General features: G+C 35.7%; 1 protein-coding gene across 1 annotated transcript; it reads right to left on the reverse strand.

Annotated features, from left to right (window-relative positions):
* Nucleotides 1-113: 113 nt before the first annotated feature.
* Nucleotides 114-13,796, reverse strand: LOC121872904 (meiosis-specific nuclear structural protein 1-like). The gene is made up of 10 exons (XM_042376006.1): nucleotides 13,648-13,796; nucleotides 13,278-13,401; nucleotides 11,315-11,425; nucleotides 11,100-11,218; nucleotides 10,738-10,854; nucleotides 10,115-10,241; nucleotides 9,762-9,907; nucleotides 2,029-2,086; nucleotides 1,447-1,631; nucleotides 114-529 (listed from the first exon to the last, which is right to left on the reverse strand). The coding sequence occupies exons 1-10, from the start codon at nucleotides 13,680-13,682 to the stop codon at nucleotides 421-423; spliced, it is 1,131 nt and encodes a 376-aa protein (XP_042231940.1). The 5' UTR covers nucleotides 13,683-13,796; the 3' UTR covers nucleotides 114-420.
* Nucleotides 13,797-13,902: the final 106 nt, after the last annotated feature.

Here is a 13,902-nt window from a genome sequence, read left to right on the forward strand (position 1 = left end):
AAACAAAAACTTCTGATGAGTTGAGTACTGTACTGTAAAAAATTTTATGGAGAATCCTTTTGGTCTATTGCTCAGGCATTTGAAGAATGTTGGCCTCAGGTAGTCATTTTGAGCTTATAAGAACAATTTTGAATGAAATGTCTTTGTTACAGAAGAATACTTAAATTATCTGCATCCTGTCTCACAGTTGGTATGATATTGTCTCAAGGATTGGAGGGAACTTCCAGGGGGTGGGGGTCACTGAGGAACTCCCAAGGATCTGTATAAACCAGAATTTAACTTATCTAAGTAAATTTCTGCACAGACAGAGGCTAAAGTTCTAGGGTTCAGGTCTACAGTACTCAGAGTCATATGACTGTCCCACAAATACAGTATGACTTCAGTAGGTGTTCCAGTATGTATGGATGCAGCAGTAGTCCTTCACAACAGCTGCCTGAGTCTAGCCAGCAGCTGCGGTGTGAAATGTGGCATCAGCTGGGGGGCGTGTCTCAGAAGCAGCTGTTTCTCTTCTTCTTCCAAGATACTCTTCCTTTTGGTAAAGAAAGAGTAGAATGCAATTTTTCAAAATGTAATAACATAATACAAACAGTTGATAACCTCATACCTGTTAAGAATGACTTATGAGTATTCCCACTAATGTGAAGATCAGACCAACTACAGTACTCACAGCAGCCCAGGCACTTGATAAGATGTGTGTAAAGATAAAATTTCTGACTGGGGACGGAAGCTAATGAATCATGCAACTGAAGTGAACTATGCCAGCCTCACACTTCTTAGAGGAATTGACATAAGTGGTGTAGGGTGTTCTGTTAGTACTGGTGTCATCTTGGAATAGACTAGGAGTTTCTCTTGTGTTTTCCCACTTGGAGGTTAACTGAGGCTGTCAATATTTCCTCTTTCTGATGTTATTGTTTACTTTTATATTGTTATAACTTCAGAGAACATGGATGGTTGCTTCAGAAGGGGTTTAATAACTAGTTAATTCAAGTAAGATTGTTTATAATGATCAGCCTAATAAGTGTCATTACTCACACATACAAGCAGCTTCAAAACTCCATCCCAAGATACACTTCAGAAAGATGATAAAGGTTTTCATCTTTGTTTACACCACTCACTTTGACATGGGACAAGTGATTAGTTTCTCTCACTTCACTCTACTACAATACAAAGAATCATCAACAATATGTCCCAGAAGCAAATGTAACTATGAAATGTTAATAATTCTTAACAGTGATGAAGCCAAGACCAAAGAAGAGGCCTGAAGAAAGTTTAACCTTTACTGATCACGTGAAGATTAAACCCCAAAATATTTAACCAGCTTAAAGTTTAACCACCCAAAACTATCTGGGAGGTGGGGAGCCATTGTTCATGAGATACATATAGGCTAAGTTTACAGAAGGTCAGGTCTGTGGTGTCAGTCTCACTACATCGCTGATTCTTACACACCTGAGCTGCTGGTACTGGTGTTCATACAGGTCCTCCTCTTGCTGCTGCCTCATGATGGTGGCTCTCATGGTTCGCCTCTCCTCCAGCAGCTGATCCACGAGGAACCTGTGATCCAGCTGCCGGCGCCTCCGAGCCTCTGAGACCAACTGATCGAGTCGCGCCTCTTCAGCTAACACCTCAAGAAGCTGTGAAAACCCAATGAGAATTATTCTGTTACATCAACTCAACACCAATAGATCTCATGGACAACCAATGGTGTAGTTGTGGCCATGAACGAGACCATTCATAACGTTTGTCTTTGTGGATCACTTGAACATTAGCCTTTCCAGATAATTTTGGGGTGGTACAACTTCAGGCTGGTTAAGCTGAGGGGTGAAACATCAGGTGAGCACTTAGGAGGGGGTCAATCTTCAGGTGATCCATATAGGCTCACAAAACAGACACACACACATTTTGACCACAGACTAAAGGATATTTGTCAGATGAGGCTCCGTTCAAGAGAAATACCAGTAGTTTAAAAAAATGGCCAATAAAGACGGCATCTTGATCATGACGAGAAATATCTGTAATGCCGTCACTTACCATTTTCCTGTACTCTTCTTCTTTTGCTTGTTCTCTTGCTAGTTGTTCTTGTTTATATCTGAAATAAAGATCAGAGGATAAGTACCATAGCAGAAAGAGATTAAGGAAGATTTAGATCATGCAAAGATTAGCCCCTTACAGCTTTCACCTGCTATATGCAGGGGTGCAGTGCTGCCGGAGCTCACCGGGGCGCCGCTCCGGCACCTCTGTTTTGATCAATCAATCATTATTGCCAACGCCTTGTTCCCTCCCGGGAACTCCCCAACAGGGGGTGGCCATGGCAGAAGTGTCTCCAGGTGAGTTTATCCTTGCACACCTCACTTGCTCTCTCAAACACTCTTCCTCACCTTCCTGCTCTCTCTTCAACAAACTCTCTAACTCTTTTCTCCCAGGTGGCTTTACCCCTCCCAACATTCCCCTCTCTCTTGCTATCATAAACTTTTTTGTCAGCCTGTCTTCATGCATCTTCGGCACATGTCCATACCACCTTAGTGTATTCCTCTTCATCCACTCCACCACACCACACATAAGTTATAGTAAGCTCTATATCTTACTATAAATCTATATCAATCAAGCAATCAACTTTATTTTGCATTAATAATACAAAACCCAATATATCCTCATATAATTAATCTCTCCTACAGATCAACTTACATTTATGACTTATCAATATTGTAGAAAGACTTTGATAACAGGTGCACTTATAAACACTTAAAAACAGTACTTTTTCAAAAGTAGGTATGTAATTCCTCGCATAAGAGCTATAGATGTGTGAAAGTCATTGTTTTCGTCACGATTTTATCCCACTTTCCACTGTAAAACATACGTCATTTCAGCAAAAATATTACATTTCCGTGAATGCATTATATCAAGCACAGTATGAATAGAATACCATTGTAATATAACAGTATTTTAACCAAAAACTATGAAAAAAACGAGTAACTTCTCTAGAACATCGGAAGGTTAGGTAAAATGTTTTGTTTTCCTCATGTATTTTATCCTATTTCACATTAAAATACATCACGTTTCAGCAAAACTACTATTTATTTCCGAGAATATATTCATTCAGACACAGTTAAGGTAAAATATACATGTGATGTAACAGTTTTTTAACTGAAAACGATTCGAAAAACACGTGTACCATTTCACAAAAATTTCTCACACATTCCTTTACAACTAAAAACCTGAAATGTCCATGTGGCATTTAAAATCTCATGCACTGTTAAACAAATGTTAATCAAGAACTCCCCCAACAACACAATTGGTTGCATTTATAAAGTTCCTTGCAAGGAATGTAATATGTTTTACTTAGGCCAGACAGGTAATGATCTTGTAACTAGACTTAAACAACATAAATATAGTGTTAGGACAGGCCAGGAATCCAATGCTCTGTTTGTTCATTTGAGGGATAACAAGCATTGCATTGACTGGGATAATGCCTCCTCAATATTACCTTGTATTTCAATTGACAGTAGGAACATCATAGAATCTAGTCTCATTAAACATACCGAAGCATTCAACATGAATTTGAGTAATGGCATGTACAAACTGGACAATTTTGTAATTAAGAAGATTTGTAACCAGGTGAGAAGGTTGTGTCACCTTACCCTCTGACCTGATCAGCCCCATTATGGTTTAAAGACAGTAGGGCTACCTAACACCTGACCTGCTGTGGACCTGGTCTCCCACCCCTCCTCTGTATATATACACCTGCTTTTGTACTTTTAGTCTGTACTCTCACCCCTTGAAGATGTGAATTGCACCAGCGCTTGGGAATCCCCTGTTTTCTTTCTCAGGTTATCACATATACCTAGATCACGCCAGCACTTCCACAGTGATTATATATATATATATATATATATATATATATATATATATATATATATATATATATATATATATATATATATATATATATATATATATATATATATATAGAGTATATATATATATATATATATATATATATATATATATATATATAGACCTCACACTAACACTCTGGTTAACTGCATCATTAACGAACTGCCTTCCATAAGGATCTTCAATTCGGTTAACGAAAAAAAATTCGCTTAACGAACTTCTTACGAACCGACCTCAACATGTTTTCGCTTGCACTGACCGGGCAACCAGCTTTAGTATCAGTCCGCTAATACATTAATCGGTTCTAGGGCTTAAATTCCTTACTATTTTTGTAAATATCAAGAAGTTTATACTATTCAATAATTTTAAAAGTTTAATATTCAATTTTTTAGTCATTTTAACAATTATTGAACGAAATTGAAGGTAAAGTGACTAGTTTAATGCGCGGCATCCAGCCTCTTAACACAGCAAACAGGCGTCAGTCTCTCTCTGTTTTCACTGGAGGTAACATCTTGCTTGAGACTCTTCAACTAAACGCTTTTTTTCTGTGTTTCCAAGCAAATTATTGGTCATTTTGAAATATATTTTATATATTGACAATATATAATGCAGTGCAGCGTTGATTTAAAGAAAATAATCTTGAATTAAACCAGAGAGCTAAAATTTTATGGGTGAAATGGCACCATGGGGTGACTTCTCTTCCACCCCAATCCCTTCTCTCCACCCCATTCTAACCGCATCATCATCATCATCCAGGAGCCTTTCTACATACACACACACCTCAAAGTAAGTGAATCCTTTCGCACCATTTTGTTGAATTTAGGAAATTTCAAGAGCTGAACCAATTACTCCAAAACCCATTGAAACAATGGTTTCGTTATCTAACGTTTCGTTAACGAACGACCTTCTGGAACGGATTGAGTTCGTTAACCGAGGGCCACTGTATATATATATATATATATATATATATATATATATATATATATATATATATATATATATATATATATATATATATATATATATATATATATATATATATATATATATATATATATATATATATATATATATATATATATATATATATATATATATATATATATATATATATATATATATATATATATATATATATATATTATATATATATATATATATATATATATATATATATATATATATATATATATATATATATATATATATTCAGAAATTCAGTGTAATTTCTAACGCCGCACCATGGGCGATACTGAGTTTTCAAGGTCGACTGAGGAAGATAGCGCTCCTGCATGTAGTGAGAGATTTTGGAACTAGGCCTATACGATATTGAATGTAGTTTGCCAAATTAATAATGATGCGACTCATGAAGTTAAGGGACTATTATTAAATTTGAAATTATTTATTATAGATCGTTTATCAGTCTGAATAATATTACGGGTGTCCCAAGAAAGTTATTAGTTAGGCGGAAAATATGTCAAGTACGCCTAAGCTAACGCCTTGGGGAGATGCGAGGCTAGTTGGTCCTCAGTCACGAAAAGCAATCGGACAGACAGGACGTCCCTGCGCGTCCATCCACAAAAAAAGTCACGTGGTCTAGTTACCTCTGTTGCGCTATTGCAGTATAACAAGTAAGTCTCATTCGATCTCAGATAGGGGTTAGATACGGCAGTGATAAAGTTATTAAGAGCTAACAGTGAGTTAATTTCAGGGTTTCCGTCAGAACCCACTTGATTGCAAGAGATTGACGGTGGGAGATTGACTGCCGTTTGAGACTGCCGTTGATGATTGATGATTAGTGATTGTCGCAGCTGGAACGATCAGTGCAGGCTTGTCACTGGTCAGCGGGGATATCAAGGGATCTCTTGAGTGAATAAGTGCTCCCGACAACTAAAACGACACGGGACCAGCAATAGCATTGGGTGATCAGTTCTTCCACGGGTGCACAGCACCACGTGTCCTCGGTCAGCTAGAAGTATTACCTACTGGCCATAGTCACCTGCTGGCATTCTCTCTTCCTGCCCATGGATGCACTGGGAGTACACTGAGGCTATCTGAGTAAATTAATGGTCACACACTGAGACCAGGAGTCTAGGGGATACCTAGAAACTTCTTATCTCCCTTATTACAGGTGTATGTTGAGTTGGGTGGAGCATAGTTCACAAGTATTGGTGGACCCAGTAACATCTCAATAATAGTGATAATATTTTTGTGTGTAGTTAATAAAACCTTTTGAGTTACCGATATTATCTTGACGTGTGTAGTTTAATATTTCTTAAATAATTTTGATCGTATTGTTTTTTAAATGTTGTGTCACTAATTGAAACCAGAGAATGAAGGAACTGTTTTTCAGATGAGTTTTCTCCCTTATGTTGTAAGTGACACTGTGATTTAGTTCCTTTAATGCATTAAATATTTCTTTATAATTCTGATCTCAGGTATAACCGTTGTTCCCCAGAGTAGTGTTTAAGTTAGGTTAGGAAGTGCATCTGTTGGGGTAATATAATTCTATTGAGTGCCCTGAAGGCCTATTCAGGGTGGAGTTAATAAGTTCTTGTTTTTTATACCATTTTCTCAGTGCTGGATATAATTTTGGTGAGTGCCCTTAAGGCCTATTCATTGTAGAGTTATTAACTTCTTATTTTATTAATACCACTTTCTCAGTGGTTGATATTATTTTATTGAAAGCCCTTAAGGCCTGTTTCATGTGTGCAAGCAACACTTCTTAATACTTGAGTTTATTGTTGTTTAATGAGGCATTGTATGAGTTTCTAATAATTGCAATATCATGTATAACTTTTATTCCCCAGAGTAGTGTTTTAAGTTCAGGTTAGGAGGTGCGCATATGCTGGTGTACCATTACGGTACTTGATTGTGTCTGTAGTGTTGGAGGGAATATAAGTGTCAAAATTTTACAGTGTGTCTCATTCAACCCAGTCACAGATGCTATCTTTCCACGGGTCACAGACAATTCATTTTGTTTAGTAAATTTAAGTGTTCTTGTGCTGGTTCGGGATTTTTCTCAAAGGGGCGCTTCCACTGCAATTACCTTCTAATAATCTTCAATAAACCCCAAGTCAAATGAGAAATTAAAAGTCCAGAAAAATTCAATCAAGTTATATTTGCTGTATAAGTTTAACAGAAAATGACTACCTGTACAGTCCTTTAAACAAAGAAAATTAAACACTTAAGTTAAGATAATATAATTGACATTGCTGGATTCCTTGTAAGACCAGGAATATTTTGAATATAAATGTCATATATTTTACACAAAAGATAACATATTTACTCAGAGTAAACATTAGCTCTAAAATTTGTATGTCTAATGCAAAGTCTATGATGTTTATATTCAAAATGATCATCAAGCTGTAAGAATTCCAGCAATGTAAATTATATTCTGGCCGGGTAATTTGTATGAATTTTATGAGCTAAAACAAATATCTTCAGTTAATAAAAAAAAAATATTCTTCACGACACTATCTGTCAATCAAAGTACCCCAACTTGCCTCCCCCCCTCTTCCAACCGTGCCAGATGGTCGGTCGGTCCCAACCCTCCCCCCACCCCCCACCTTCCATCCCTACCAGAGAAATGTTGGGTGAAAAAACTAATTTTAACTTTTAGTAATAAATAATACCTCAAACTAAAGTTAGGATAATATAATTGACATTGCTGGATTCCTTGTAAGACCAGGAATATTTTGAATATAAATGTCATATATTTTGCACAAACATATTTATTCACAGAGTAAACATTATATCTAAATTTGTATAAGTCTAATGCAAAAATCTATGATGTTTATATTCAAATGATCATCAAATTGTAAGAATTCCAGCAATGTAAATTATATTCTGTCAGTAATTTGTATGAATTTTACAAGCTAAACAAATATCTTCAGTTAATAAAAAAAAAAAAAAATTTCTTCAACTTGCCTCCCCCCTCTTCCAACTGGGCCAGATGGTCGGTCGGTCCCAACCCTCCCCCCACCCCCCCCCTTCCATCCCTACCAGAGAAATGTTGGGTGAAAAAACTAATTTTAATCTTTAATAATAAATAATAACTCAAACTAAAGTTAGGATAATATAATTGACATTGCTGGATTCCTTGTAAGACCAGGAATATTTTGAATATAAATGTCATATATTTTGCACAAAAGATGACATATTTATTCCGAGTAAACATTATATCTAAAATTTGTATGTCTAATGCAAAATCTATGATGTTTATATTCAAAATGATCATCAAATTGTAAGAATTCCAGCAATGTAAATTATATTCTGGCCGGGTAATTTGTATAAATTTTATGAGCTAAAACAAATATATTCAGTTAATAAAAAAAAAAATATTCTTCACACCGTGCCAGATGGTCAGACGGTCCCTCCCTCCCCCACCAACCCTCCCTACCAGATAAATGTGTGGGAAAAACAGACTATTTACCTTTTTAGTAATAAATAATACTTCAGACTGAAGTTAGGATAATATAATGGACATTGCTGGATTCCTTGTAAGACCAGGAATATTTTGAATATAAATGTAATATATTTTGCACAAAAGATGACATATTTACTCAGAGTAAACATTATATCTAAAATTTGTATGTCTAATGCAAAATCTATGATGTTTATATTCAAAATGACCATCAAATTGTAAGAATTCCAGCAATGTAAATTATATTCTGGCCGGGTAATTTGAATGAATTTTATGAGCTAAAACATATATCTTCATTAAATAAACAAAGAAATATTTGAAAATACACTCCAAAATCCATGCCGGAAAACTGAAGGTTCCGGTTTATCGGTTGCCGGATTTTATATATATATATATATATATATATATATATATATATATATATATATATATATATATATATATATATATATATATATATATATATATATATATATATATATATATATATATATATATATATATATATATATATATATATATATATATATATATATATATATAGTGGGGTATGCTATAACGAATCTAATTGGTTCTAGAACCTTGTTCGTTATAGCATTCGTTCGTTATAGGATTAATCCGTTCCAGGCCCCCAAATACAACCACTTAACACTGAAAAATATAATATAAAATTGTAAAAATTGTAAAAAAGTGCATAAATATGCATCTAAACCCCTGAAATAATGAGTATCATTAATACTTGTAATAAAAAAACAATAAATTAGTAAAAAATAAATAAATAAATAAAATAAATAAATAAATAAATAATGTTCGTTGTAGGAGTTTCGTTCGTTATAGCATTCTCAATTTTATAGGTAACACCGTTCGTTATAGGAATATTCGTAGTGGGATCCGTTCGTTATAGCATACCCCACTGTATATATACAGTATATATATCTATATATATATATATATATATATATATATATATATATATATATATATATATATATATATATATATATATATATATATATATATATATATATATATATATATATATATATATATATATATACGGTTTAGGAAACGGAAATTATTTTGACAGCTCCGGCACCTTAAAAATTGGCACTGCAACACTGGCTATATGTACGGAAGGTGTGGTTAAGTTAGGATTATGTCTGGTTATGTTATTTTACGTTAGGTAAGGTTTAGTTATGTTAGGATAGATTAGGTTAGGTTAGTGTGAGGGAGTTTAATCAACTGGTGAAATATGCTACATATATCCACACTTTCAGCCAGGCTCGTACTTCATAACATATATAACGGACTAAAAATTTCCCTTAAAAGAGTGAAAAATATCTCAAAAGATCCATCATTAAGGATATTTTGCCAGTCACATGAGGGTTTAAGTACTGGTAACATAAAGCACACATAACAACACAACACAAATGCCTCCACTTACTGCAGTTGGCTATCCCATCCGTTCTTCAGGTTAATTCTCGATGCTTCCTCCCGCCGTTGCTTTTCTTCCGCGAGTTTCCTCTCCTCGACTTGCTTCTCCAGCAGCTCCACTTCCAGACGTGTGTGACGAAGAACCTCTTTCTCTTGCTGTTAGTTAAAAGTGATATAAAAACTTAAATCCCCCAAAACAACAGCAGATTATTCTTTACGCTGCACCAATGGCAAAAAATAAATCATGAACGAATCATAATATTTTTCCCAGCTGTATATATAAATAATTTAAACCCTGCTTATTAATACTGATTATCTGACGCATTAATATAAACACATAAGATGCCAGGTGTCGTAACAGACCTGCTCCATCTCGAGTTGCTTCACGAGGGCCAGCTCTCGTTGGTTCTGTTGCAGCCTCACCATCTCTTCCTCTTGTCTTCCCAACTCCTTCTTCAGCTCAGCTCTCAAGTTATATTCCTCTGTTGCCCTGAAGAACCAAATATATAATTTAAGGGAGTTTGGTGTATTCATTTAAATACTGTAATGTATACTCTCTCTCTCTCTATAATGTAATTTCCCTCCTGTCTCACTTAACCCTTAATTACTAGCTAAGTTTTGCCTACTCTTCTCCACATGTTCGAAAATGGAATGCAAGGAACATGAAACACCACTGATTAATGTCTGTTGCTTGAAGGTTATATATAAGGTGCTTGAGGGTTAAATTTGACCACCTCAAGAGAACTTTTAGCCACTGATAAGTTGTTCTACCACCAGCAGCATACTCACTATACAGTACACTAGTTAGCATACAAGGCGTGAACCCAATCCTTTACTCAAATCAGGGATCAAACCCATGGCCGCCACATGTGAGATGAACACTGAGCTATGGAACCACACTTATTATTCATAAAATAATTGAGTGAATAATTTAAATCATACATTATAGATATATATAAATATGACTGATCATCCTTCATGCCAACCTTGTCAGCTTCCTGTCATCAAGATCTCGCTCTTCCTGCTGAAGTTGTTTTAGCCGACTCTGCGTCAACAGGAACTGACGACTGAGTGTGTGAGACTTGTGCTTCTTTTTCAACTGCCTTGAGAGGGAGAGAATTACTACTGGTAAATGCTGAATCATGGACAGCAGTAAGCATTTAATTATTCTATAAACATTCAAAATCTAAAGACAAATGACACAACAAAACATTTAAGTTTACCATTATATAATAGCTCCTTACAGATTAGTTTCATTTACAAATAATTAAGTAAAATAATACACTATGTATGAGTTATCTGGTTCAAGTTGGTCAGTGAGGCTGATGAACAGTGCTGTGCAACTCACTCTTCTCTCTCCTGATTCATGACTCTGACTTCGTCTACCTCAGACATCATGGCTATGGTCTTCTCAGCTTCTGCCTTTGCCTTACTTGCAGCTTTCTCAGCAATTTGTTCCTTTAGTACCTAATTAAAATAACAATATCAGTTAGAATGTCTATCAGGACCTATACATTTCAACACCTGTCACTCAAACAATTTCTGAAACAATACACAACTTGCCCTTTGTGTCTCCAACCTCCTGGCTCGTATTTCAGTGTCTGTGATGGCTGCAGACATAACTTCTTCACAGTCCAATTTCTCCAAGAGTTCAGCATATTGTTTGTCCTTAGCCTGAAGAAAAAGAGGAAAAAATCGATATTATATACTTTATTAATTAACAACTATGTTTTCAGACCAGGATGCTGAAGATAATGAGGTAATTTTGTTTCCTCTTGTGGGGTCATCTGAAAATTAGCCCCAGCTTATATCACCTGAAGTTTCACCACCCCTAATGTTATCTGGTGGAGTTAGGTTAGGTTGGTTTATGTTAGGTTAAGTTAATAAATGGTTTAGTTAGTATTAGGTTAGATTAAGAAGGGTTAGGTTAGGGTGGATTAGGCTAAGTTTGTTAAATTAGTATTGGGTGAGTTTAAGTTAACATTAGGGTAGTTAATCTTCAGGTGAATTAAGCTAGAGGGTTAATCTTCAGGTGAATTAAGCTGGAGGGTTAATTTTCAGGTGATCCGTCTTCTGTTTTAGAGAAAGAATAGACCGGTCATTTTCCAACAGTGAGAGTCTACTGTACATAGTGGACGAGGGGCACAAATATGATGTGGTATATCTCGACTTTAGCAAAGCCTTCGACAGTCCCCCACGAAAGACTAATTAGAAAGGTAGAAGCACATGGTATCAAAGGTAATATCCTTAAATGGATCAGGGCGTGGTTACGGGACAGGAAACAGCGAGTGAGCATAAACGGCACTAAATCGCATTGGAGCAACGTCACTAGTGGAGTTCCCCAAGGCTCAGTACTTGGACCATTATTATTTATTATACTGTATACATAAACGACATAGATATCGGCATAGACAGCAACATAAGTAAATTTGCTGATGACACTAAAATAGGACGTGCAATTAAATCTGACGAGGACTCTGCAAAAGTACAGGAAGATCTAAACAAATTTTTTGAATGGTCAGAATAATGGCAGATGAAATTTAATGTGGACAAATGTAAAGTACTCAGTATAGGAGATGTAAACAGGGAAACCAGTTACCAGATGAACAACGATGCCATTGTGGAATCCGACTGCGAGAGAGATTTAGGAGTAATGATAAGTAAAAATCTTAAGCCAAGTAAACAATGTGTTTTTGCTCGTAACAAGGCTAATAAAGTACTTGGGTTCATACAAAGGAGTGTTAGTTACAAGAGTAGCGAGGTCATCCTAAAACTGTATCTTGCTCTTGTGAGACCTCACCTGGATTACGCAGTTCAGTTCTGGTCACCGTATTACAGAATGGATATAGAATCCTTGGAAAGAGTTCAGAGGAGAATGACAAGACTAATCCCGGGCATTAGGAACTTTGAGTACAGAGACAGGTTAAAGCATCTTAATTTGCACTCCCTCGAGAGACGTAGAGTGAGGGGCGATATGATAGAGGTGCATAAATGGAAGTCAGGGTTAAGCAGAGGGGACATTACAAAGGTACTCAAACTATCCAACCAGGAGCAAACTCGTAACAATGGTTTTAAATTGGACAAATTTAGATTTCGGTGTGAAATAGGTAAACAGAGTAGTGGACGAGTGGAACAAGTTACCAAATATCATCATTAACTCGAATACGCTGGATAGCTTCAAACATAGGTTGGATGGATATATGAGCAACAGGGGTTGGGTATAAACTGGACTGCCCAGTATGGGTCAATAGGCCCACTGCAGTTTCCTCCATTCTTATGTTCTTATGTTTTATATAATTTTCTCTTACTATCACAAGTATTATAAGTCAAGCTACAGTGCATATAAATGCATCCAAAGTGAGAGCCAAATTAAGTGAAACCTCTATTTAACAGACTATATGGAACGGAAAGTCCACTATATCGAGGGTCCGTTAGTTGTAAAAATCCCTGAATAACAGATTATATGGAGAAAGAAGTATATTATATGGAGGTTTCATTGTAATAAGAAAGAAGAAATGGGTCTTACATTTGATAGTTTCCGCTGGGCATCCTTCTCGGCAATGGCTGCACTGTTGTCACGGGTCAAGGCACATGCATGGATTTTGGCTTCTAGTGCTCTCAGCTCAGGACTCGAGGACATGATCTGTCGCCTGGGGGAGAAAATAATTTTTATCAAAGTTAACATCTACCTTTACTAACACCTTCGACAAAAAGCCACATATGAAGCAACAGAGAGATGGTTTAAGGTGAAATGAGATGGCGTTCACCTCCATGATCTTAACCCAATAAAGAAGTTATAGAACAAAAACATATAAGTGAATTATTGTATTATCATTAACTACCTGGCATTACATTACTTAAAGTAACCTACAATATAATCATCATAGTTCGTTTACCTTAAGACAGCTGCATTCCACATGTTCTTCTCCATAATTCGTAGTAAATCACGAGTGTGTTAAGTAAGTCGTAGTTCCTCATGTTCTTTGTTTGCTTGACGCCCTTTAAATTTGTTGACGCCAGGCAAATATTACACTGTTAAAATAGTACCACGAACATTACCAAACATATATTTTTTCTTGACAATATTAGTCACCATATATAAGATCCTTAAAATAAAACTAAATTTAATTATTTAGGAATTTAAGTTTAGT

This window comes from Homarus americanus, unplaced genomic scaffold (assembly GCF_018991925.1).
Source record: "Homarus americanus isolate GMGI-L3 unplaced genomic scaffold, GMGI_Hamer_2.0 scaffold11022, whole genome shotgun sequence".
In the NCBI taxonomy this organism is placed as follows: domain Eukaryota; kingdom Metazoa; phylum Arthropoda; class Malacostraca; order Decapoda; family Nephropidae; genus Homarus; species Homarus americanus.

What these genes read in the sequence shown, in the direction of transcription:
- LOC121872904 (XM_042376006.1), bottom strand. Translation starts at nt 13,682, where the DNA reads ATGGAGAAGAACATGTGGAATGCAGCTGTCTTAAG. An exon ending in CCCAGCGGAAACTATCAAAT is followed by an intron (nt 11,426 to 13,277) that starts GTAAGACCCATT and finishes CTTTTTCTTCAG; the next exon opens with GCTAAGGACAAACAATATGC. An exon ending in CACCAGTACCAGCAGCTCAG is followed by an intron (nt 530 to 1,446) that starts GTGTGTAAGAAT and finishes CTTTACCAAAAG; the next exon opens with GAAGAGTATCTTGGAAGAAG.